Source organism: Adelges cooleyi, unplaced genomic scaffold (genome assembly GCF_023614345.1).
Source record: "Adelges cooleyi isolate 19-005CV unplaced genomic scaffold, UGA_ACOO_1.1 ACOO_flye_CR_arks_rails_tigmint_CR_PRNA_1, whole genome shotgun sequence".
NCBI lineage: Eukaryota > Metazoa > Arthropoda > Insecta > Hemiptera > Adelgidae > Adelges > Adelges cooleyi.
The window spans coordinates 6411498-6439270 of record NW_026095751.1 but is presented as its reverse complement, the minus strand read 5'-3'; the positions used below and the strand labels follow the sequence as shown (position 1 = coordinate 6439270).

General features: G+C 30.3%; 1 protein-coding gene across 1 annotated transcript; it reads left to right on the top strand.

Moving 5' to 3' along the window:
- Positions 1-1188: 1188 nt before the first annotated feature.
- LOC126833948 (retinol-binding protein pinta-like) lies at positions 1189-6979 on the top strand. Its single transcript, XM_050565551.1, has 6 exons — positions 1189-1445; positions 1560-1737; positions 1972-2221; positions 5588-5698; positions 5760-5865; positions 6471-6979. The coding sequence occupies exons 1-6, from the start codon at positions 1298-1300 to the stop codon at positions 6626-6628; spliced, it is 951 nt and encodes a 316-aa protein (XP_050421508.1). The 5' UTR covers positions 1189-1297; the 3' UTR covers positions 6629-6979.
- Positions 6980-27773: the final 20794 nt, after the last annotated feature.

Sequence of the window (27773 nt, the reverse complement as noted above, 5' to 3'; positions counted from 1 at the left end):
ATGCGAATTCGATTAACCGGCGGTGGGATCAAACACTTGAGTTGTACTTCGGACAAAAGCGTCGGTCATGTCGAATGGAAATTTCGCGTGTACCCTTCAGACACCGGCCACACTTGTGCTGTGTTTTCACTGTCACATTTAGAAACGCTAACTCGAGATAATAGAATCAAGGACAGTGTCGGTTTTGTGTATAAATGATTTAAAAAATTACAAAGCCAAAGAAGAAAAAGTCGAATACTAAAAATATATGTTTTCGATGAACGATATATAAACGTAATATTATAAGCATACTGAGTAAACGGTAGTCGAATTAAAATATAAATCTATAAAATAACAAAAATACTCGTATACTTGAAAAAATCCAGATCTCAGTAATACATTTAATTTGTACAATCGACTAAACCAAAACAAAAAAAAGTGCGGTAAAGTAGATTTATGTTTCCAGTTTTTAATTAAATTTCGTATGCATATTATTTTTTTGACCTTACCGCCTTTGGTATGAGATTGAGATAATAGTCCCGCATGCTATGTTGTTAATTCAGATATATCTCGCATATATCATACTTCAATATAGTATGTGCGCAACCACAACACTAATATTAGCTATTGATGCTGCACCATACTGTAGTGTTCACCCATCGACAAGCAATATGCATGTACGTCAAAATCCGGTGTTTCGCCTTTGACTGATCATAGTCTCTATATTTAATATTATGATTATTATTGGATTCGTTGACTCGATGCCAAATGTACCATGCAAAGATTGAACGGAGCGATCAGGAAACGATGCGTGAGACGACTGCAAAACATACAACCAATATAATAATAATATTCAGGAATTATTATAATCATTGTCGGATGCCACTCTAACGCCTTTCCGCGTAGAGTGTAGGGTTATACGTTTTTTTAAGTATAATTACGAATAAAATGCTTAAAGGAAAAAATGTCACTTATACTTAATTGGTTACCGTCAATTTAATTATAGTAAATAAATAACACTACTGAGTATAAAATATAGACACGTGTGAAAAAAATTACAATGCTATTTATGATAATAATAATTAATTACGCAACTTAATTAAATCTTTTAGGAAAAAAACAAACAATCTTGTATATTAATTATTTTTCAAAAAAACTCCTAAAAAACTGAATGTCGTTAAAGATATAGTATTAGTATAGTCTTATACCTTTCTCAGTCTAGAGTGTTATTCTACAATAAAAGTCTGTTTTCATTTGTATTATAAATTAACCATTTATAACACTTAAAGCTTGTGTGTAAGATACCACTTCAATAGAAATGGAAACTAAAACGTTAATACTACCATCGCCGAGCACAATCAAACAAATATATAGCAAATTCGATACGACGGATGAAAAAATGGATCTCGACGTGAAAATTCTTAAGGAGTGGATGCGAAAACAGCCTCACCTTCCTAACCCAGACGGTAAAATAAATTATTTCTATTTTTGGGCATTATAATTTTTGTCCAAAACATTTACTGTCAGTACGATATTATGTTTATGTTATTAAACACTAAAAAAATAGTAATATTTAATAGATGATGAAAAGATAATAGATGAAAAGCGAATCAAAATGGTTCTGTTGATGTGTAAGAATAGTTTGGAAAAAACCAAAGTCAAGTTGGACCAGCATTACACTATAAAACTCTCAGTACCAGAATGGTTTTCCAACTGGGATCCGACTTCACCAGAGTTAGTTCAATCAATAAAACTAAAGTTAGTATCTATGTGTACATACTTATTTTTTTTAGTTGCTTCAAATTAAATAACCGATAATCGTTTTAATAAATCAAGCAGAATTTTTTCACAATCGTGCGTATAAGAAATTACTAACCTTATATTATTTATTATTATTATTATTAATATTATATTTCAGATGAAATGTTCTTAAGCATTATGAACATTTGATTAATATTTAACTAACAATTTTAATTGATAATCATTTTTTAGTTGTTTCGTCCCATTACCAAAGCCTACACACGAGGGCCACAGAGTTAGCGTTTTTTATAGGAGTACTCAAGATACCAATAATTTTGTAACTGATGATTATACTAAATTGAGTTATATGACATATGATCTCAGAACCGCCAAGTTAGACACCTGGGTAAAGGATATATACATAATTGATTGCAACAATACTACAATGAATCACGTAACACCAGCGTTACCCATTGTGAAGAAATACATGGAAAGTTCATTTGTAAGTAATTTTTTTTGATTTACATTTAACTTAACTGTGATGTACGATCTGATAAATTATTTGTTATAAATATACCTATACTTATATAAATATAACCGTAGATATTGTTATAAAACTACACTTATAAATCTATAAGGTAATTTACAAAATATGATCCCACCAATAACAGTGAACGTGACGCCTAGGTACGCATTTATACGTATTTTACGTAAAAAAAAAAAAACATTTATCAGGTAATGACATTATAGGGAGTTAAGCAAAAAAAAAAACAACGTATAGCTGTTGTATACAGGGTGATACACTGTGACCGGTTCGACACTATATGAATGGCAGGCGCTCCGTTTGCCTGGCAAGTAATCGTCCAGTAAAAAGTAGCCGCCGACCCCCAGGACATCCCGTCCCGGTTAGCGAATCCGTCTAGAAACCGCATCATCTCATGTTGGCAGCGTTAGGTGCCGTTAAGCTGATGATAATAATACAGGGTGGTCTACCTGATAGAATACACTCACAGAAAATATGAATATTTTGTAAATATTTTTTCCCAATACTTATAGGTACCTACATATATATTTCAATCCGTTGAAGATTTTTATTTATATCACATTTAAGTAAAATTTACATGAATCTCGTTTTGTTAAATAGAAACATATTTTTTAAATTCCATTAATATGTAAACAAACAGTTTTAAAATGTTGGTGTTCAAATTTAAACTTTCATTTATATGTTCGTTTGCTATGACTTTGCAAAGCGATTTCATTTCCCTTTATAACTATTACACTTCTTCGTTTTCCCAAATTCCAGTAGCTCATAAAATTCATATTTATGTTCGCATTGTCCGATAGGTGAAAACACCAATATCCAGACTATACATGTTTTAAGATAACGATAGACAAGCGGACCTTACTGCCTTTTCAAATATATTGGCAATTACTGTGCTATCTACAAGGGTCAATTAAAAATTAATGAGAACCTGTTGTGCTACTGTTGTAAGACCCGAAGAAATATTGTTCTTAAATTTAAATATTTACAATGTCATAGCAAACGAAGAGATTAATGAAAATTAAACATATCAAAACTTAACATTTTTTTTTAAATTTTGGCCTACATATTTAAAAAATTAAAAACATATGTTTCTTTTTGAAAAATTGGCAAGTTGGCAATACAAGTATGTCAACATATATGTTCTAAAAGATAACATGTCTGTAAAAAGTATCAAAAATATACATTTTTCCTAAGTGTATTATTGTAAGGCTATATTGTGTAAAGTTATGTAAACTGTAAAATTGTATCTAGACAAAAACTAACTTACTTAATTAACTTATTCTATTATCCTTGGCGGTTTGCAAGGATTACCCACCTTGCAAGACTTAAATTTCTGAGATTTACTAAAATCTGATATAACTGTTATCGTGACTTATTATTGTTAGTAAATAATTCGCAGTTTTAAAAGTTAACGATGTACTTACGTCAGCATTCACATAATATGTAAATGTCATAAGCTCTTTCCCTCAGAAAGGCTTGAAACTTTTAATAGTTAATGTTAGTGATGGGAAATAAATCCGGATTTTCTTAAAATCCGTAAAATCCGGTTTTCGAAGTTCAATGAAAAAACTCCCGATTTCACGAAGAATCCGGGTTTAATGACAAATCCGGATTCCAAACTTTGAACTTGAGAAACCGTAACCTGGGTTTAAATAAAAAGCCAAATTACCGATTTTAAAATTTATAAAGCCATTTTGTAATTACTAATTCAGCAGTACAAGATGACCAAATTGTTTAAATTAGTTGACTTTTAATCCTCTATGAAATGCTATTATCGGACCCTTTCAACTAAACTACCCTAAGTTATATGTTTCTAATGAACTTTAAGTTTCATATATGTAATTTAGCTTAAATACAAAGTAAGTATGCTGTATTACAGTTCACTATTTGTGATATATTGAAAACAATTACCTATTTAAAAACTGTAAGCTATATTTGAGTAGTTTTTATATGCTTTTCTTTAACTCGCTAACACGTACGTACGTCCGTACGTCTGTATGTTTGTACGGATATTTTTCAAATCTTGCAAAATTAATTTAACCCACTTCCCGATGACGTAGAAGGCTGAAACATGGCACAGACACTCATCTCGGATGACACTATAATATAATGTTATCATATTGGGACTCGGGCATCCAGGTCGCCCTACACAGGGTCATATGTGGGGGTCATTTCACTAAAATTTCATGTTTTTTTCAAGTCTTCTAAAATTAATTTAACCCACTTCCTGATATCATATAGGCTGAAATTCAACCTAGACACTCATTTTGGATGACAATACAATTTTACGTCAAAATATGGGGACCTAGACATCCAGGTCGCAAACGCCGGGGGGTCAAATACGGCGGCCATTTCACTAAAATTTAATTTTTTTTTTTCAAATCTTCTAAAATGAATTTAGTAATCTATTCACCAATTATTAAGTACCTTTAATAGGACTAAAAAGTAAAAAATAAAATAAATTAATAAATAGAACTTTGTTTTTAAAAACATGCTTTTCTAAAAAATAGTAAAAAGTGAACTAAAAAGTAAAAAATAATTTTATTACAAGAACAATTTACCAATCAACTGTAGCACATTTTATTTAAAATGTCAATTACTTTAAAAACAACCGAAAATTAACTACAATTTTATATAATGTAATTGGTTCTACTGCTTAACTATTTATATCAAAAAGTATTATTAGTATTATTATTATTTGTTTAGATTTAAGACATATACAATTCCAGATTGACTTATTATTTTTCCTAATTTATATATATATATATATATATATATATATATATATTGTGTTGTGTATTTTTCATAATATTACAACTTATTGCTCTAATCTATTATAAAAGTGTCATTGAGACTTGTAAATCGTGTTTATACATAATGTTCATATAACTATAAAAACAGATACCTAATTTACCAATTCAATAATTAAATATTTTTTTTGTACGCTACATAAACGCGTTGTACATAATACTAAATAATTAACAATTATAATTTATTTATTATTGTAAAAAAATTGAAATCCAATCTACGAATTTATAATGAAAACTCCGAAATCTGGATTTATAATGAAAACTTCGAAACCCGGATTTATAACGAAAACTTCGAAATCCGGATTTCGAAGTTCGAATACTACAACTCCGGTTTTTTGAACTTCGCAAAATCCGGATTTTCCCATCACTAGTTAATGTATGTATATGTTTTAATAATTAAATAACATTATGTATAAATAATATAATATAATGTTTAATTTAAATGTTAATCATAATTCATAACAAATAGGTTAATAATAACTTATTTGTATTATATGATTTTTATTTTGTTCAGGCGGCATTTCCAGTACGGCTACATGAAATTCACGTAATTAATATAAAAAGTTTCTTAACTCCATTTATTAGTTTACCATTAAGTTTTATGAAAAAGAAAATTGCCGACAAGGTAAATCATTCATATTTTAAGAGTTATTTATACAAATTTCAATGAAATATTAATATTATAGGTGTTTGTTCACAAATCCATTGAAGAATTGAAAAATTTCATCGATCCTAGTATTCTTCCACTTAACTACGGTGGAACTTATCCAAAGACGATTGAAGAAATAATAGGTTAGTAATCTGTAAAAATTATTCCAAAAAAAAGTGGGCATGATCTCTACTGCAAGGAAGAACATAGGAACATGAATATGTCTTAATATACAATTATAGGACCCTGGTAGTAATTGGTACTATCTAATAACGAATGTTTTATCTCTAATTTCTTACCTCACCTCCAGCATATAGCTGGACCACCTTTTAACTCTAATCTCTTTTCCATTATCTTTATTTTTATCTCTGATATCTTATCTCTTATCTATAATTTTTTCTCTATTCTAGTATCTCTAATATCTAATCTCTTATCTTTAAATCATTACTCTATTTTTATCTCCAATTTCTTTTCACTATTCTATTATCTCTAACCTGGTATCGCCATAACAATTTTAGTGTTAGTTCTTGCTTAAAAACGGATATTATCGCAGTATCTTTTGATGTACGAATTTCAGTTTTTGCTTGTTATAAAATTTATGAATAACTAACAGACTATGTTGATGGGTATGATATGTATGATTAAAACTAATTTATTTTTGAACTATGGATTACGAATTATTTATTTCAATAAATATGAATGTCGTTTTAGCTTGAATATATGAACTGTATAATAATTTTAATTTTAGATGACTGGGGTGATGAATTGATAAAGCATCGAGAATGGTTTATGACACAATCGTCAATTGTTGCAGATAACAGTAAACGCCCAAAAAATTCTAACAATCAATTGGATTATTTTGAAAACTCAATTGAAGGTTCATTTAGGAAATTAGAAGTCGATTAGTAATGATTCATTGTCAGTTAATAAAAATTAGTTTAATTCTTCAAGAAACCATTTTAACTGCGCATAATAGTGCATCATATATCTGTTGATATTATCTCAGCAATATATTTATTTATGTGTATTTACATTAAAATTTTCTGGTTGAAAAGTATTTTGTTTTTCTAAAAACTTATTGTAATATTATGTAGTATAAAAATGTATGTATAGGGTTAATTTATTTAGTTGTGTTGTTGTATAAATATGAAAAACAATGTTACATTTTTAAATAGGTATTACAATTGGTGTAAGTAGCATATGAGAGTATAGTTTGTTAACTGTAGTTTTTTTACATTATAAAATATTGTTATAAAATTGCTATTGTTTTTTTTTTTTTTGAGAGAGACTTTTAATACAGAAACAAATAATTAAGGCTCTAAGAACAACAACAATGTAATTCTTATTTAACTTTAGGTATTTAAGTGTTAAATCAGTTAAAATACTTTCGTTTGGCAAAGGTCTCTGTTTGGATGTCAGTTTAGATGTGGTGTTAAAGCTGAGGTATATTAGTTGAATAACATAAAGATTTCGTTTTTGTTTCAAATTTAGTGTTACCTAACTAAATAAATAATTTATATGAAAATTTAAAAAAGTTTTTCAGCTGAGTCTGCAACTACGAAAAAGCATTTTCATGTCTCGTTGAAGTACCGAATAAATTTAGAGTAGTGGTGGAATTATAGATAATGATATAGTATATTAAGAAGCAGTAACAAGCTAGTATATTAAAACATCAAGTTTCTGGCTAATATTGTAGTATTTAATATCTGGCTTAAAACAATTCATAGAGAATCTGGGCCCTTAAACTATTTTGAATTCATCATTTAGTTCTAATTTGAATAATCTCTTACCCTTATTTCTTAACCTTATCTCCCACCCCTAATAGACACATAAAACACTTTATGATTTTTCCCTCTGTACATAAATTAGGTGGTTTTTACATGTACTCGCATTAAATTGATTTAAATTAATTGACTTAATTATATAGTACGTCATATGTAACAAAACATTTTCCAACGAATACGTATAACAGGATAACCATATTTCTAGCTGTTTGATATACATAATATTAATTTTGTGTATTTAAAAAAATAAGTTAAAATAATAATAAAGTGTTAATAGTTTTTTTTTCATTCGCCGTAATAATAATATTATGTAACTATTGTTACTGATGAAGTCGGTGACGTCAGGCGTATGCTATGCCCTACAGCGACAACAATATAAAGCTAAACTATATCTGATTTTCGTTTCATGTTGAAGAAGTTGATAGCCAGCAAGGGGCGTGTAAAAATGCGATTTTCAGGGACAATATAGGACTTTACGGCTATTCGGGTGGCTTACTTTACGGTATCGTAAATCTGCCCCTCGGGATCTTACGAACATGTAAAAGTGTCATTTTTTTTTCTTCCTAAAGTTTTTCCGATAAAAATATGCTCAACTCGTACACATAACACAACAAACGGTTGGGAAAGCTACTGTCGTTTTGGTTTGTAATCGTCACACTAAAAATCATTGCCCCCATAATGAAGGGCGTAACCGCATATTACACAATATTATTATTATCTTTATTATACCTACAATGTGGTCATATAGCTGTACTGAGGAAAATATGTCTTGAACGTACTCGGATTACAAATAAAGCTTACGAAATAATGTACACCATAAAAAGCCTGCACAATATTTTCAACGAATACTATTTAAAAGCAAACATCAAAATATACTGTTATCGACGACGAGTGTAATGAAAAATGTTGCAATGAAAACAGTTGAGTGGTAAAATGGTATCTTATCATTTTTAGTAAAGTGCGCCTTTGCCAAAAAAGTGGGATTTATTTATTAAACAGCTCTTAGAAAAATAATGATTTTTAAAGTTACTATATTTAATTTAAACCATGATATGCCCAAGTATACTAAGTATACATTTAAAATAATTATTAATTCAATTTTGTGTTAGGTATTTTTTAGGATAAATATTGTCAAAATATTCTTTGGTTAAACTTCTAAAATAACTATTAATTTCACTGAAAACATATTTGATAAAACCATTGAGTTTCAAGTTATAATAACTAAACTCGTTTCTAATAGCTGCTATGCTTTTTGTAATCATTACAAATATAATGCCAGATAATTTTTCTCCATGTATTTTTTTTATATATATATTTAATAGAAAGATACCTAATAATAATTTATAACAATAGTAGTTATAAGCGTTTACTTATTTAACGAAATTTTATCAAAGAACATTTTGTACTTTAATGTAGGTAATATATTTAATATTTTATTTTCAGTATAATTTTAATATGTTATTATCACTTTGTTTTGACTTTTGGTTGCTTTTAATTAATGTTAACAAAGATATTAACGGCGTTTGTTAATTAATGAATTACTGAATAATTCGTATTGTAATTTTTTCGCTGTAAGAAAAATAAATCGATATTATTTGACATTCAAAAAAAAAAATTCGATTTTCTTTTAATTAGGGATAAGGAAAAGAACATAAATTATACTGCCGAAAAAACACCTGCGTATATACCAGTATTATACGTCTAAAGTGGTTGGTAATCAGATTTAAACAAATATTTTTCGAGTCACAAACAATTAAATACTTAAGCAAAAAGCAAAGTATTCGTTCCATTCCTAAAAAAGTTATAACTATAGATTTTGCAATATTTTTTTTAATTGATACTACATACCTAATGAAAAATAAAATTATTTAAAAATTTTTAGTTATCATTCAGTGGGATGAATTGTTGGTTAGCCATCTAAAAAAAATATCAATATATGGATTTATACCTTTCATGGTTTAATTAAAAAGATATGAATGTATATATCAATTTATCTATTTTATATAAAATATGTTTCTGGATAAGTATCAAATATTGTAGGTATTTAATGCACTGAATATTATTATTATTATGTAACTGTCCAGATCTAAACACTTAAAAGTTGTTTTATTTAACTGTTTATCATTTTGTACTCTTTGACCGTTTTTATAATCACCGCCGGACACTCGAATAATCAAAAATTAAAAATATTTGCTACAAATTATTTTTACTTACTTATTATTCTTCAATTCTTTTCTTTTTTAATATATACTGATTGACATCTAGACGTTTTATTCATGTTTTGTACTCTTGAATTCCTAAGTAACCGTCAGACCTTAAGTATCAAAGTACCTTTAGCATTTAAGGTCCAGATCTAAAATTTTAAAGATTTCGAGACATTTCATTTAACCTCTTTTTGTACGTTTTTATAAGCACGGCCAAATAGTCAATTAAAAATCAAAATAATATTTTTATCACTTTTCACTTCTTTCCCTTTTAAGTTTTAATACATACAGATTAAACTCTAGACATTTCATTCATGTTTTACTCTTGAGTTCTTAAGCACTTTTGAACTTCTGTTAAACCACCATACTTTAATGTACATATTTAATGCATTATGCTGATGGTTACATTATAAACGTACAGTGCGTCATTATCAGATAATGGCATAGACAGTGATTTCTGAACAAATAAGGATTTTAATTCAACCAATATCAAGACATATAACATACTACGTTTGATAAAGTTTTGTTATAGGTATCTACAGTACACCAGACATTCGATATTTTAGCCTACCGACCTCTAAATATTACGTTCTCTTTTAGACCATTGCTTACTAAGCCCTTAAGTAAGCAAAACCGGACACTTGATTTTTAACCGTCTGATTTTATATATTTATTGTAGTCTAATTAATCTAATAGTGAAAGGAGCACCAGCTACTCGAATTTTTATAGTTACATAGATCGTTTCTGATCTGACAGATAGCTAAACTACAGTTAATCAGTTAGCTTGGAAAATATTTTCTTGAACCTAGGTATGATAGCTAGACTACTATGAATTATAACGACATTGCTTTAAGACACAATGCGTTGGCCCGACACCCCCTCGGAACCGCTGTAAACCATTACAGACATTTAGCCGACTGACCTCAAGACATTTTTATCTGTTTTCAACTCATAAAGTTAAGCGGGATGACACCACTTTTACCAAAGACCTTTTTTCCCAATGGCCAGCTTCTTATCAAGTCTCTTTAACTTTTTAGAAAAACCTTACTTAAACTTAATTTTAAACCTGTAACCTTTTCCTAGACTATAGCCTACAAACCTAGGATGTTTTTAGTTAGCGGAGCGAAGCGACGGCGCCGAGCGAGCCTAGCGAGCAAGTGCCAAAATACTCGGAGACCTGTAGTCCTCATCAGTTATCAATACGAATTCCGCCCACTGATAAGAAACTGGACATTGGTGATTCATGCTATTTGGTAAAAGTGGTAGCAACCCAAGTAAGCAACACCGGACACTTGATATTTGATTAACCATCCAACTTCTAGAATATTCTTTTTAAATTAAAATTAAAAAAATTACAGATACATAGCTAGACTTACACCACACTTAATCAGTATTTAGCTTGAAAAATATTTGCCCAAAACTAGGTATGAATTCTGATCACTAGATATAGCCTATAGGTACCATGAATTATAACGATATTATCTTAAGACGTATTGCGATGGCTCGACACCGTGGCCGGCGCAACCGGGCACCCCACTCGGAATCTGTGACCTCCCCGAAAATACTTTGCAGCGAGTGGTCGTGAGCGTGTCCGGCGTAGTCGTGTATAGTACCAGGGGTCTGTGACCTACCCACTCGACTCGCGGGCCTAAGGGCGGAGCCCCCAGCTAGAGTGAAGCTCTAGTTTAGTACTAAAAAAAGAATATTAGATAGTCGTATAAAGAAGTTATGGTAGAATTGTCTTGTTTAGTAGAAGTTTTATAATCACTATATAAATATTTAAAATAATATATAAACATACATTCAAATTGGTCGATAAATGGTATCTTGGTAAACATAATCCTTTCGATCTCTTTTATTCATTTAAAAAGTCACAGTAAACACAAAATACAAATAATTTTTTTAAAAAATCACGGAACTTTATTAAGAAAAAATAATTTTATGAGTCGACGTAAAAGTAATGACTTATGAGTTTATGTTTTGTCCAGGCGATTCTGATTTGTTTGTTACCAAGCAAGTTATTTATCGTTATTATCCACAAAATCTATAAGTAGGTTACCTAACCTAACTATAATACAATATAATATTGTTAATCGAAAAATACATTATTAAATAAAATATATCATTTTATAAATTAAAAACCAAACGAATTGGTATCATACGACTGGATATTAAAAGATTCAATATTATATTTCAAATTGTAAAAAAAATGGCTGCTAAGGGAATTGGGAAAGTGGGCAGTTTTTAAGGAGTTTTATATAGGCAATATTTAAGAAACAGGTAGTTGCATTAAATTTCGGTCATATCATTTTTGTTTACGTTAATTTGTACAGGCTTTGCGGGGTATTATATTTTTTATATTGTATAAAAAATTTTCCATGAGTTAAAGCTATTTTGGTGGAAAATATTTTGCCTGATCAAATTACGCCTAATGATTGGATTTTTATTCTGTAAACATAATATATAAGCTCGGTGGCCTATTTCTAGGTTATTTTTGAATAACTGTCTTATTTACTTAAAACTAAATACTAAATATTTGAGAAATTATAATTATTATTAGAAATTAATATTTTAATTGAAATATCAAAAATCGATTCCCACACATAACCATGAAAAATAGCCAATATACTCAAATATTTGTTTGATCCATCCTAAGTAGGGCTAATTTTGTCAGGCTTTTTGGTCTGAAAGGTCCAAAAAACAGACCGGTTTCCATTCCCTTTGGTTTTTCAATCCACGAGAGGTTGAAAATTCCACCCCTAAGGGGGTTAAAATGGGGTCGATTTCTTGTCCGTTGTTCCGGGTGGAATCTTGCAATTCAAAAAAACTTATTTCTCACCCGCTAACTAAAAATTATGCGTGGTGCATTTGGGCGTGAACGGTGCTCAGATATGAGCGGTACCAGGTTCAAACCCGTTCCCATCATTACATTTTTTTGCATTTTCTTACAATTTTTATGATAATTTATATAGTAATTACAACTTAATTTTAACTTTTATGATAATTTATACAGTTATAAATCTAAAATTATAAGCTTTTAAATTGATTACTAATTCTTATGATAATCCTTCTGACCATGCAGCCTTTTCTATAACATGCTATAAACTTTTTATAACATTGTACATTTAAATTTACAGATACGTACATACGAAAACAAAAAAGAACAAAATAACTAAAGTAGATTAAAAAATTAATCTAAAAATAACGTTTTTATGCGTCTTAAAAAGTATAGAATAACCCTCCGGGGATCTTGATAACCAAATAGGACAGGTGAACTAAAAAACGTGGGGCGCATCTTTACTAATTCACACGTCTGAATATATTATAATAACATTCTCTTCTCACTACCTTAACTCATAATTCATGTACAATCATCTTTTCTCTTCTAAATAAAAGAATACTTAATGACATGTCTTGTAAAATTGAGCACCACATTACTTTAAATGTTAAGCAAGTAGGTAGTTAATAAAAAAATTGAAGCAACCTACCTTTTCAATTTGCAATGAAATTTAAGGCAAGTGGCACGGAAATCCATTAAATTTCATTTCCGATAAAAAGTCATACTATCACTTTCTGATCCGTTCGGTTAAAGAGACAGCATTATGAGAGACAACTTAATGCATTAGCATGAAAGCTTAGGTTTTAATATCTAAGTAGAAAGATGCGCCCCACGTTTTTCTAGTTCACCTGTCCTATTTGGCTATCAAGACCCCCGGAGGGTTATTCTATACTTTTTAAGACGCATAAAAACGTTATCTTTAGATTAATTTTTTAATCTACTTTTCTATATTCTTACTCAGTATCATGGTGACGTTATATACAATATTGTCTGGTTTGATTTAATTCCGTTTAAAATCATGCTTGAACGTACAAAAACTTAGACGTATAGACATATTAGCAACGCCTGAAGGGGTGGGAGCATAGGTGCAACTAGACCTACATTTTATGGGGTGCTAAAATTATGTATACCTGACAATACAGAATTCTTATCATCAAGCCATTAGAAATAAAATAAAATACTTTTAGCCAATATAAAGAGAAAAACTGTACTCCTGACTTTTCCCCTGTTTACTAAGTTATGGTTACGTATGAGTCAGTCCTACCTCCTGATAAATTTTAAACTGAAAGGTCCTAAAATTACGGCTCAAACACACAAAAAATCTCCCCCCCCCATGTACCATCATAGGGATGTGAAATAACATTTTTATACGTATCATTGTTTTTTTGAGATTTTAATTATTATATTTTGTAGTATGTTGTTGATATACCTACTACCGCTGTCATAGAACGATGGACCTATGCAAGCAAAAATAACCGTAGACCTAAAGTAAAACCGAAAAATCCTAGTTATTTTTTCAGATCCACGGGAAGAAATTGAATCATGGATATCAGGATATGTTATCTCATATATCGTATCTCACATCTCTTATCACTCATCTTTAACTAAAAGTGAAAGTGTAACGAGAAAATGGCGACATGGAATTTCTTGTATTCACCCCATAATAACATATTCACGTTAATAAATATACCAAACTCAATACTTACCGAATATAATATCATAAAATATATTATACTTTTATATATTATATTATAGCAATATCGCGTTGCTTTGGGGAGTTCTCTTGGTGCGGCGCGTTGCCGGTGAAATGTGCGGCTGGTGGTGGTCCTCTGGAGGAAAGGTTGGTTTTATTAGCGACCGTTATTTTATAGACGCCAATCGAGAAATTATTATTATAAACGGCCGTCGCAATAAATCGCGTTTAATCGGCTTGGCAAAATCGAATTTTTTTTCCCCCTATCGTTTAGAGGGGTTTTTTTTTATATTTATTTTATAACGAGTTTATATTGGACGCGCGTACGAATTTGCCGAGTGCATAAATCTTTACAGGCGGAGAAAGAAGGGTCGGCGGCGGGGAGGGAGGGGGCCAAAAGTTTCGATCACCTAATAATATAAACTTATCCCTGTGGTCAGGGAAAAAAGAATTCTACCAAAGGCCTCACACCTGTCGTAAAAGGCGACTAAAGTGACGTAGAGCACTCCGATAAGTGGCCTTCTAACAGGTCACTTCTTCTTGAGACACACTTCCCCGGCCCGCAAGTAGCACTAAAGCCAAGGAACACCTGTAATAATATAAACTATACGGCGGCGTTCGACGACATAGTAAAAGTTGCGTTTACGAGCGGTGAAGTAAAATTACAACATTTAACATTCGTCGGATACTGACGCAGTCAGTGCACAGTAATCGTGCATGTTGTTTGTGGTATACTCTGTAAGTGTTGTATTATAATATTATTATTGTTATTATTACTATTGTTAGCCGCTGTGGATTCCGTCAGTTATGAAAGATTTCCTTCGTCCGCTGGTAACACAACTGGCGGGTCTGTTTGGTTTGTTTTCGTCGGAGGCCGCGAAAACAACACAGCAGACTGTGTGCCGGAGGCATAATTATTTTCACCCATTTTTGTTAACACCGGCAAAAATCGAACAAAGAAAAATAACAACCCCGGGTCGTTAAACCCAACGGTGGCACAACATATTATGTAGACCGGTGTGGTGACAAAAATACAAACATATAATACAATAATATAACAACACCCGACGAAACCAAAGACGACACAGACCTTGTACTTTTGCGATTACCGAAACAAAACGCAATTTAAATTTTTATTTTTCGCTCGTTTGGGCCCGCACAAAAGAGTCCGTCGGCGCACACAATTGCTCGAATCCACGCAAATGCCTTCAGGCATTCGCGACTTTGCTTGACTACACAGCAAACTCAACACATGTCATGTTTAACACGTTCTTACAGTTTGCCTTAAAAACAACGTCTCGAGCAAGTTTTTTTTTTTAACTTTCTCGCTATGGTTGCACATATAAATTTATTGGTCCTGTAAAGTGAATCAAACTGCACAATATCGTTAGGCGTAGTAATACAATTATTTTACAATAATGAAACTCCGCAATAAGTAGTTTAATTAATTTTTCTCAGTTGGCACGCAAACTGTTGTAAAATATTATATACGACCTGTTAAGCCTTAATAACTAGTGCCCCCTCCCTCATCAAAATATTAAAAATGCTTTCAAATCTATTAAAGACAACAAATAACATTTATAAATATATATATAAACCGTTGATTAATTAATATACTATTATTAATTTATAATATTTAATAATGAGTAATGGTCATTTCATTACAATTTAAAAGTAACTTTCCCCATAACGAATGAATGGTGTGCGGGAAGTTAGTAAGTTAGTTATTGTCAAATCGAGAAGCAACTTAACAAATAAATAATTTATAATGTGCACTAAAAATGACATTTCTATGACAAAAAAACTAACAATTTTAAAGAATTTCATACAGACCTATAATAAAATAAAGCTTTAAAACTCATTTTAATAAGTAATTTATTTTATCTTAAATTTTGACCCTCACTATATACATGCCCACTTGCATTTTCTAAATGGTTTTATGATTTGTATGATCTAGATATTTCTAATAACTACTTCAAACTAGTTCTATATTATAAAACATATAGCTAAGAATTAATAATTTGTTAATATATAAAAAAATTTAATTGGATGCCTGAATTAGGTACTTTTTTTTATTCAATAACTAATAATATCCACAAAACGAGAAAACTTTATTATTTTCTTTATTGTTGTTGTTTGCTATTCGGTTCAATAATAATAAGACTTAAAGAAGCTTCTCGTTTGTGTATTATACAAAATGTTTGATTGTGCACAAGTTGAAAATGAATAAATTTGAATACATAGTTTTCTGCGAATTTCACCTATAGTTTTTTTTGTTCATCCAAAAGAATTCGCAAAAACTTTAAGCCGGTGAAAATACATTTTCAATCTTAACGAACTTTAACGGAAATCTCTTTAGTCAGAAAAAGCAACAAATCAAAATAATCAATCTGATTAAGCAGGCGGGGTTTTGCGAAATTCTTAACATTATTTTATTATTGGTTGTATTAAAAATCGATCCCGTCAAATGAAAACCATATCGAACGTCCTATTTAATAATTACATAACTTTTTACAGGATTTTTTAAATTGTTTTGTTCAAAATAGAAAATGTGCAGTCTGTTGTATAACACAATGAATAAATAATAGTAATTATATAACGATTACTAAGCATGGTGGCGTGAGATGAGGTGTTTATTAACGTAACTTCAGATTATAATTGATTAAATGATGGTTGTTAAATTTAATTGTTTTTTTTTTGTTAGGAAAACGTTAACAGATCTCGCGGACATTCCTTATAATACGACAAGAGGGATTTGCAGGGATAGGAGCAGAGAATACGGGATTTTTAAATTATTATTTTCGATAAATTACTTAAATTCCTGTAGACAACAATACTGTTATACATATTATAATTACAAGAAAAACAAAAATTATTTAATGTAAAATTTATTCAAATTACTATAACTTTGTTACTTGATTAGTTTTACCTTGTCACTTTGTTACTAATGTCTTATTATTTATTATACATAACGAATGGTAATTGTTTGCTTTTAAGATTGTTTGTGATTTTTGAATAGATTTCAGTATCAAAAAGATGTTAGCTTACTGATAAATTATTACAGTACATAATAAATAACATACTTTTATCGCACTAGAAACATGCCTATATCAATGGACACGATCGTAACTCAATCTTGTTACACATTTTAATTAAGTTAATTAACCTAAATAGTACATTCGTGCAAATTAAGCCAGTAACTCTAACACATTTCTTATGTTTTAATTTTTCAAACGCAATAGCTTAAACATTCAAATGCAGCTATACAAACAATTTTATTTACTAACTAACAGTAAAGTTTAGTTAAATAAAACAATAACTAATAAAAAAGGGTCTTTGCACAAACATTTGCCGTTGTTTAAATCTTAAATTTAAATTAGTTTTACATTGGTCATTTATAAAATATGTTGATTGTATAAATAGCTGTTTATGTACACCCAATGAGTTAATCAATATTCAAATGAAACGATTAGATTGTTGTAAAAAATAAACGCATGTCGCAGTAGGGGAAAAAAGGATTATACAGATCATTATTTTTTTTCATTGTATTCACAACCGTTCTTGTTTTATCGTGCGTGAAAGTAAAAGTAAAACTATACAAGCAAGGGTTTTCCGCACGAGTAGGTTATTTGTCTTTTATAATACGCGTTCTTCTGGTACTGTAAGTACAAATTATATATATATATAATATATGAGTATTATCTCTCATCTCACTGACGTTTGATTCCTAGTACGTTCGATTCGTTTTCGGTCACGTACGGATAAAAATCGAATAGAACCGCACGGAATATACTATTTCATTTGCACAAACGTTGGGTAGGTAAACTGAGCTGACACACACCACGTGTGTTATTCATATTTACGCATACACTTATGGTGTATTCGTATCCGCCGTAGGCATGATATATTGATATTTACATAGGTACTTGACGCGTCTATACGGTAAAATATGTGCCGGTAATGAAATATAATATTCAGCGCTCTTTTAAACAAAATTCCGAACTTATAGATATGCAAACATAATATCGCAGATACTACCCACGAAGTTCACTATAATATCATGACAAACTGTATCTGCGGTAGTTTACAAATTGGTACGATTTGTACCCATCTGGAAAATCAATAGAAGTGGTTTTTGGACGAATCCGCACTTGTATATTATTTTAAAGTTTCCTCAGTCTTGTTTTAAAATTGAACCACACTCGCCATGGGCTATAGTTATATCGATCAAAAATAAGCTAAAAATCGTTGCGTTCTCTTGCAAATTAGCTTGGTCACAAATCTATTTTATTTATAGTGTGAGTTTATATTATATTCTAGTCAATATATTATATTTTTTTCCATTTTGAAGACAAGTACATGCCCAAGTGAATATATCTTCCAAACGATAAAAGTATGCCCAACCAGTGTAATGCAGTATGTACAAATGGTGGAAGCGGCCATCGAGTTGGATACCAACAGAGTTGTTGTATTTGTTGAAAATTTTATCACTTTTACCCGTGTAATATTTAAGTGGTGGTTGCCGAACTGATTGGCAAAAAACGTTCAGCTCATTATAGAGTCACTTCTATTACCTATATGATTTATTGTGCAATTGCTCAGTCAGTTTTCTCTTATGGAATTGCTGCTTGGGGAGGAGCTTATGATGCGCATTTAAAAATTACTCCAACCATAAAGATTTTAATTTTAATCATGCATATAGTACACGTCAAATTGTTAAAAATGTTTTTAGAATTTTTAAGTATAATAGTGAATTTGGTTAAAGAAATCCGTATTATATGAATTAAAAACTCTGTAATTCTTTGTGTATTGGTATAAATAGTTTCCATAGTTTTAAGTTGTATAACAAATATGTCATCTATAAATTACGAGTGTCAACATTTTGAAAAATGTATGCTTAACACGCTAACTTACTTATAATTATTACAATCTACTTATTTTTTTTTTTATTTGTTCTTATATTATTGGTATATTATACTATTATTTCTCATTTGTAAATTATCTAAATATTGAAAACAGAAAAATGTATAAAATTTAAGACATAAGATATGAACTCTTGTCTCCTCCACAAGCATCAAGCTTTTGAAGACAAACTTTTTCCTTTATTACTCATATATTATAAATTATGTAAGTTCTGTTTGTTTGAAATAATAAATAAAATCATCATCATTATCATCACCTACCTAGAAAAATAAATTTGAAGCTCATTCCAGACGACGTTTGGCAAAACGTTTACTTTTAAGTAGAATAGTAAATGAACGCTGTGAGAAAGAGTTTATCTACGGTCTAAGGTCTGAGTGTGTACTGAACACACACAAGCTTCATTGACTGTTTAAAGACACGGAAACTTATGCCAAATTAGCAACAGACTTCAGTCGAAAAAATGTCTACAAAATTAATCCAATTGAATGTTATGTTCGGGAGTAAACGTCGGGCATATAATGGCCTCTATCCGACTAACGACCTGAATGTTGCTTGTCCCCATAGATCTGCACTCCCTTCAAGTACTTCAAGATATTTTCTTTATCTCTCCACAGAGGCGGTTGCAAGCTCAAGTTGATACTTCAGCTTGGATCGGCCGATGTGAGAGTTACTTTAAGAAGAGATAATTATACAGCAGTTATGTCCACATTTTACGTGATGGTGTTTAGCTAATTTTCAAAACTAACATACGATACTATTCAGACTATGACTATGACACCGAAACCACATTTCTATCGAGGAATCGTTTTCCTTATGGGTGTAAAAACTGGGAAATTCGTCAAAGGGCCCTGGAAAGCGATCATGTATTCTGACTAAACTCTAACTACAAATCAACGATAATTGTGATCAAAGTGTACGCCAGCAGTGGATCAATCATAGCGAAAACTGAAATTTGGAAACTGAAGAGTTCAAGTCCAAGCCATAATAAAAATGGATATCGAATACTAAAACCAAACCACTTTTTATAAAATATACAGTGGTCAACTTATTTGAAGGCTTTGGTAAAATTTGTAGAAATAACACCCACTTGGTAGCTAGTTTGCTTAATTGACAAATATATGAAAGTGTAAAATATTTGTTAGTTTAGATTTTGAGGAACGAAAACAACGTAGATCGGAAATAACACATTTATATACATATAATTATTTAAACCAACGCAATAGTTCTCTAGTAATTTAAATTTGTATACTTTCTCCCATTAAAAACAGAATTTACATAAACCTTTTTCCAAATGCTTGGAAAAACACTACTGGAAAACTAAAGTAGAGCTAAAATATGTAAGAGGACAAAAATTTTACATATTATCCAATAATATGAAATAATATAATATATGAATAATATATCATATAATATATGAACTCGGCAAGTCACCATTATTTATTAATTTTTTTTATTTTTGAGCAAAAATAGTCCAAAAAACTTAAAGATTATGAAAGATTCAATAATATTTAATATCAGATAAGTAATTTCAATGGTCAAGTTTGCTATGTATTTTACACTGATTGCGTATAATAGCTTATTTGTCATAATATTATAAATACATTCATGATTAATGTAAATTCAACATAGCATGTTAAATCGTAAATTGGCAAGTAACTGTTATAAATGGTCAACTGAGCAGTAATTAGCACGTTGTTTACTTATAGATACGTAATACAATTTTGTGATGGCTTAAAGACACAATATAAGATATGAAGGGCACAGGGGAAAAACGATAGTAGTCACATTATGATATTTTTTTTTTCAAATAGTTTTTTTCAATTTATGCCATTAATTTATTTTATTTATGTCGATAGATTGTTTAAATAAATAATTTTTTTATTAGAATACCATTTTATGTGATTTTTTTTTGTTCTTATGTAAGAAGGAGAGGAATTCACGAACTTTGTTTTTGCTATACTCTAAAATTTTCATAATGTGTCTACTACCGTTTTTCCCCTATGCCCTTCATATGTTTCCTGAAATATAGAATATATTTGCAGTAATATTTTTCAGTAACAATTTATATGCATTAAGTGTAGACGTGATGTATAACTAATACAAGTAATACTATTGGGCTTATTGCATTTATTAATAAACCACAAATTTCGAAATTTCCTTAACATTATTCCACGACACAAACTCTGGATGTACAAATTGTTTGGGTTTCTAAAAGGGTATTAAGGGTTTAAGACATGGAATTATCACTTAGTTTATCTACCCAAAATTCAATATTATTTTACCCTTTGTTTTCTTGTCTGGAACGTGTCTGGGATTCGAGGTATATAGAGTACTTGGTGATGAAAATTATAATTTTTTTTTTATGATGCCAGGGTTGTGCATTTAATTATGTTTAACAACAGGTATTTTTAACTTTCCTTTAAAAAAACTTTAAGAAAGATTTTTAAGAGTCTATTTGATATTTTTATTAGACTAAACTTTAAAAACTATGATTTAAACTCTTTTTAGTAAAATGACTGAATGGCAGAATAGGGTCACTAAGTAAAAGAACGATTAATCATTGGTCTGTATGAACAAGGTTAAATAAGGTTGAATAAGGTCCAACAATATTATTTTTCTGGAAATCTATTATACCCCAAAAAAATTGCTTTAATCCGTATAATAGAACTATTAGTGGTTTGCAATGCATACGTGTCAACACCACAGGCACGGTTTAAAAAAATTATTTTCATCTTTAGATAACACGTTATAAATTTAGAAATATCTGCAAAGATAAAAAAGAGGTCCGTATCGTTAAAAATAGTGTTCTGTGTAAAATAACCAAAAAGAATTTATCGAGCTGAGACTAATAAAAATGTTGGTCCCATCGAAATAGTTTTAGGCGATCATCAATCCTTAAGTAGTACCAGCAGTGAAAACGGCGGACAAATTTTTGTTTAATAATTCAAATAACATTAATAAATAATTGTATAGAAACCATTGTTATATTATATCCAAAGGCATTGTTTATAGCCTATCCAGCTCTAATGTGTTAGTTGTTACCTACAGTTACTAATAATGATTCGAGCCTATCCTAATATCGATTGTTAACTTAATACAGCTGTAAATTCCATAGGCGTTTTTTTTCAACTCTGATAAATATAATACAGACACATTTGGCATAACGACATTTGTTTAGTTGCCTATTCAATATAAAATTCTGTTCACATGTTCTGTGAATCGCTATTGCCGCTCTGTTTTTCTAGTATGTAGAAGCCAACTCTTAAACGTAAATGAGTTTCGGATGTTTCGGAAAAATATTATATTGTACATTAAATAAGTACCTTGACGATACATGATTTCAGATACGTTATTAGAAAATTAAAAAACAAAAAGAGAGAAAAAATCAATAACCATTAATTTTATTGAGCGTGGAGCAGAAAGGCAGGCAAAAAAACTAAGAAAAATAGGTACAATTATTTCTATACTATTTGGACAAGTTCCAAAGTAGCGTTGCTCGCTCAACGGTCGGAAAACAGTGGAAAAAATAAGAGGGGAATATTTTGATTCAAAAACGATTAATAGTATAATGATATTAATTTATTTTCCTCAGACTTTTGGGTAAACCCAAGGGACGTTTGTTGCACTTTTGTTTGTGTATTTTCGTTGGTCAGCGACGACGGGATTAAGCTGTATAAAATGTTGTGGGAAAGTTTTATTGGAAAAGTTTACAGAACCGTTTTGCAATTATTACAATTGTAAAAATCTGATACCATTTGAAATCCTTGTGTATTACTAATTTTTCTGATGGCATATCATAAGCGTGCGCAGACCACAGTCTCAATTAAACAAATTGTTTAATTAAAATGCATCCTTAAACAATAATATTGGACCCTTGTCAGTAATAGTCTACCATTTGATCTGTATATATATATATATATATATATTGATCCTTTATTAGATAATTTAGGACCTTTTTGGGTCCCGTTAAATAATAATTAATACATTTCAAACAGTAGGTAAACTTGTCATTATGCTTTATATTGTAAACATTATATAAAAATTCTTGTTGTTTATTCTTTTTGTTAAGATCAGTTACATATAATAAAAACGTACCGATGATTCAAGTGTGTGTAGAAATGTACCGTTTTATTTCTATTGGCATTTGGTCCAGTGCATAAACGATTCACGGATCGACGCAGCGTTTTAGCACTTGAAATTCCAAATTCTTAATAAAGCACGTCGGTTTTGGAAATATGTATTGGTTCTTGATGCTTTTCGTTCTGACGTTTGAGTGGTCAATATGTATTCCGGAGAAGTACACTTTCACTCGTTGAGATGTTTTTAAGACCACGTATGGTTTCGCTTCCTTGCACATTTATTTTTGTACTCTTAAGCCCTTAGGTTTATTGATTCTGACGTCTTGTCACGCCTTTGTTCCACTATTTAATTTACAGTATATAGGTATTTGCATTTATTTTTGTAGTCGGCACTTTGTATTTTATCTGACTGCGTTAGGACGAGAGATAATGTAATGCGTTTATTAGGTTCAATATTAAATATCTCGATTTGACGGGCATTATTTTTACATTCTCAGTACCTACGTCATACTTTTCACTGCAAGAATTTACAGTCAAAATGATATAAAATTATTTAAAATTGCATTTGATTTAACGCAAATGTAGTATACAGTTCAACTGCAGGAAGATTCAGTAGTTTAGAAAAAAACATAGTTAATAATTACTCAGGATTAGAAGATGTGTATTCAAAATTATACATATTATAATTATTTATATATTCAAACTAATATTATTTGCCAATCTATTTCTGATAACGTTCCAGTATAGTATTTTACAAACTAATTAAAATACTCTTCGTATATCAACCATATTCTATAATTGTTTCCATTAAAACTATATAGTTCAATTCCTTATGTAAAAATATACGTACAAAAAATAAGACAAGCAAGAATTGTTGGATATTAAGTTGAATGCTTGTTTTATCACTCGCTCGTATATTTTGCCATTGGGAAATAAATCACTAGATTTTGGTGTATGTAAAACTTTTATGTCTATTAATAATTTATATAAAAATAAATACATGGTAACAATAATACAACAATTTGTTAAAATTGCGTATTACCGTCCAACAACGTTCTATTTAGCCAGCCATTCTTCTAAGACAATTTTGGCGAACAGTGTTCCAATAATATTCCTATTATGAATTAAAACACCATCGCAGACTAAGGCAACTAAGACAGTGGCCATAAGAGTTATGGAATCGATCCTATAATATTCCCTATAACATATCCCTGAAATTATAAACCCATTACACTGTGTCACTGATCTAAATTAAATGTTAATTTAATTGATCTAATAGCCTGTTTTATTTGCGTTAGACAATGAGTTTAGCCAAAGATGATCAGACCCTTCAGATAATCTGCTAGCCCGATAAAGCACAATGGATTCGGTTTTCTGATAATCTATCCATTAACGGCTATGCTCTGTTAAACAATTATGATCCAAGTTAATTTTATGGAGTTTCAATAAAACTGTCTCCAACAAAAATATTCTGTGCGTGGCGAAATTCGGTTCTGTTTTAATGTTGTAAACAAAAATCTGTTGGTCAAATACAGTTTCACATTTGATTTGAAGCATTTAACACCATTGCTTCAAAATTAAACAAAATAAAAAGACAGTAACATTTGTTTAAAATTCAAAGACCTCAAAATCCAATTTTAATGTGCCCAAGTACAATAGCGTTACGCGTGAGTCCAAAACAATTTTCCGCAAGCCAAATATCGTCCAAAGTCGTTCAAATTAAGAAAGCAACACAAATTCTAGTATTTATTTAAGCAGTTTTAATTTGGTATTACAAGTATACCTGTGCGAAACAACTTTATGCAAAACAAAATATATGTACTTGTTATGAAAATCATATATTTTTTTTTTAATATATAAAATTAAAATCATATTATTAATTTAAAAAGAAAACTATTCATATTTAATGAACAATTGTTTTGGTTACTTTCAGAATTTTTGATATTGTATTTTTTATAGCTATATATTAGGCACTACTAACTATTGTTCTACTTTTACCACGGACCGACATATATTATAAATTGTTTCCACTGTGAACAAAAGACGGTTTCAGAAAAATGGTGTCATGTCACTTGTACAAAAAGAACACGGTAAACACATTTGGTAAACTACAACCTGCAAACAATGAAAAGTTGCGGTTCAAATTTCAAATACAATTTTTTTTAATAAACATATGCATAGTTACTAGAAATAATTTAAGATAGGTAACATAGGTTCATTCGTTTATAGTATTGATAGAAGTTTGAGTCGACTAACAATACAGTAACTAATAATAAATAATATTGTGTTGAGCATTGCTAATATCAAAATGATATCTTCGACAATGGATTACTAGAAAGATAGACTACTAGTTTTTCTACTCTTTCGAGTGAAACTAAAACTTTCTTACAAACAAGTTTGTTTGCTTTTAAGTACCCTTTTAGATGTAATAACATTTTATATGAAGTTTAAACTTTAAATACTAGTTTGCAATTAACTTAAAAAAGAGCTCCCAGTTTGATTTCAAGGACGCTAATTTCTTAGTAAAAAACAAACGCTTTGTTATTATTTCAATGTATATATTTTTTTATTGGTCATGATTTGAACTTTCACTTTTTATAGTAGAATGGGCAAGAGCAAATAGTTATGTCTGTCCGTTTATCAATAAACCAAAACATTACTATTATTATTGCTAACAGTTCTAATTTTTATCGCCCTCCGTTTTAAGAAAGAAGAAGATGACCACATTATGTAAAACTAACGATAAATGTTATTATTATTTTACATTACGATTGGATAAACGTACTAAGACAACAGAAACCCAATTGCATGACATAATAATATTTAATGTCACGGGTTACAGGCAGCGTTTTATCTTTGCAATAGTCATTAGGTCGGACGTGTTATTAGTTGGAAACGTTGTGGAGTCTTACGTTACACGTAGACATTTGATTCACTGCCAAGTATATAAGGTTATCGATTGTCGCCGGCTTTGGACATGCCAGGAAATTTCTGGAAGTCGTTTATGCCTTTTCTTCCGACGCGTTTTTGTGTCACTCTCCACACTCTATTACTAACCGGAAAGGTGGCATCCGCTATTTTTTATGGCTAGCATCTCAACACTAACATTATAGGTGGCTGAATTTTGTTTGCCAAGAATAATTTGTCGTTTGCCGCAAAAACCCCGTGACGATGAAATCTCATTTGTTATAATTGTATCATATTTAAAAAATGACATTGTAACGATATGTTATTTCAGTTTGTATTCCTCATGCTACCTGAAAGTAATCGCCCAACTACTTATTGCAATAATTGAGCCAAACATAATTTTTAAATTTTAATACTTATTATTCTCAAAAGAAGTGATATCTGATTGAAAAAACTTAATCTTTGATTAAGAATGTAGTGGCCATAATGGATACTTAACCAGTAACCAGTGAATGATGAAATGCCCTAAGGTAATAAGATAAATTATCTGTCTTCAGTCGTTGGTAACCGAACCGGGTATTTAATGTAATGTGGTCGTCACTGTATGTTCTTCAGCACTGCAGTAGTCCAGAGACAGATTCAAGGGGGGGGGGCATGGGAGCTGAAGCCTCTCTCCTATGTACTTAAATTATATGCTTCAAAAGTGTATGTTTTTTTATAATATAATAATGTATTAGATTATTATAGAATTTTATACTTTGTAAATTTCATGACTAATGCTTACATGTTTAAGTAAATATTTTTTGTATAGCCCCTTCTTTTTGTCATTCCTAGATCCTCCTATGTAGTAGTCCCATTTGAGATAGTTGATTATGCTTCTTCGAGCAGAGACTAAGCACATCTACCTTGAGGTAACCATAATTGGGTCAGAGTTCGCTACGTTTTTCGCGGTGTAAGCCTTTTACTTGCGACCGTGAAAAATAATGTTTGTTTTAAATACGGTTCTACTAATGCGTGTCTGCTCCTGATTATAAATCGGGTTAATGAAAACATTAATATAATATTATATAAGTTGAGCAATTGTAAAGTGACAAACTATGTACGTACCACCGTCTCTTCGTATTTTAACTTTGTTTTGTATACATATATATATATTCCACTCGATGGTAAAATGATTTATTATTGTGTTATTACGTTCTCACGAAAGAATGGTATTCTCGGAACCGCAGGGATTTAGACGTGGCGCAAACAAGATTTTCAAAATGTTTAATATCCGCATGGGGTCGAGAATACGCGCCTTGTAAAAAAAACAAAAATAAGTAGTAGTCTCTATAATATAAACAAAAGAAATATGACGAGCACTGTCGTAACGCTTATTACGTGTGTGATGTGAATAAAGTCTTAGTGTACACACGATAACGGTCTACCGCCATTGTTGGTCACGATTCCGTTATATTTTATTCAAAACAGAGTTAACCCCGCAGTGACAAAGTTTCAAGATGTGCTTTTACCATTTACCAACCCTTTTTTATTTTTACTACCACTTTTTTTTTTTAAATTCCGAAGGCGACCCGCACTCGGTCTGGCGGTAGTTTTACGGCCTATGCAGAGTAGGCGTATTC

Excerpts from the sequence above, each read along its gene's own strand:
- LOC126833948 (XM_050565551.1), top strand. The coding sequence starts at position 1,298 with ATGGAAACTAAAACGTTAATACTACCATCGCCGAGCACAATCAAACAA. Across the intron at positions 5,699-5,759 it reads AAAAGAAAATTGCCGACAAG|GTGTTTGTTCACAAATCCAT; the intron begins GTAAATCATTCA and ends TTAATATTATAG. Across the intron at positions 5,866-6,470 it reads GACGATTGAAGAAATAATAG|ATGACTGGGGTGATGAATTG; the intron begins GTTAGTAATCTG and ends TTTTAATTTTAG.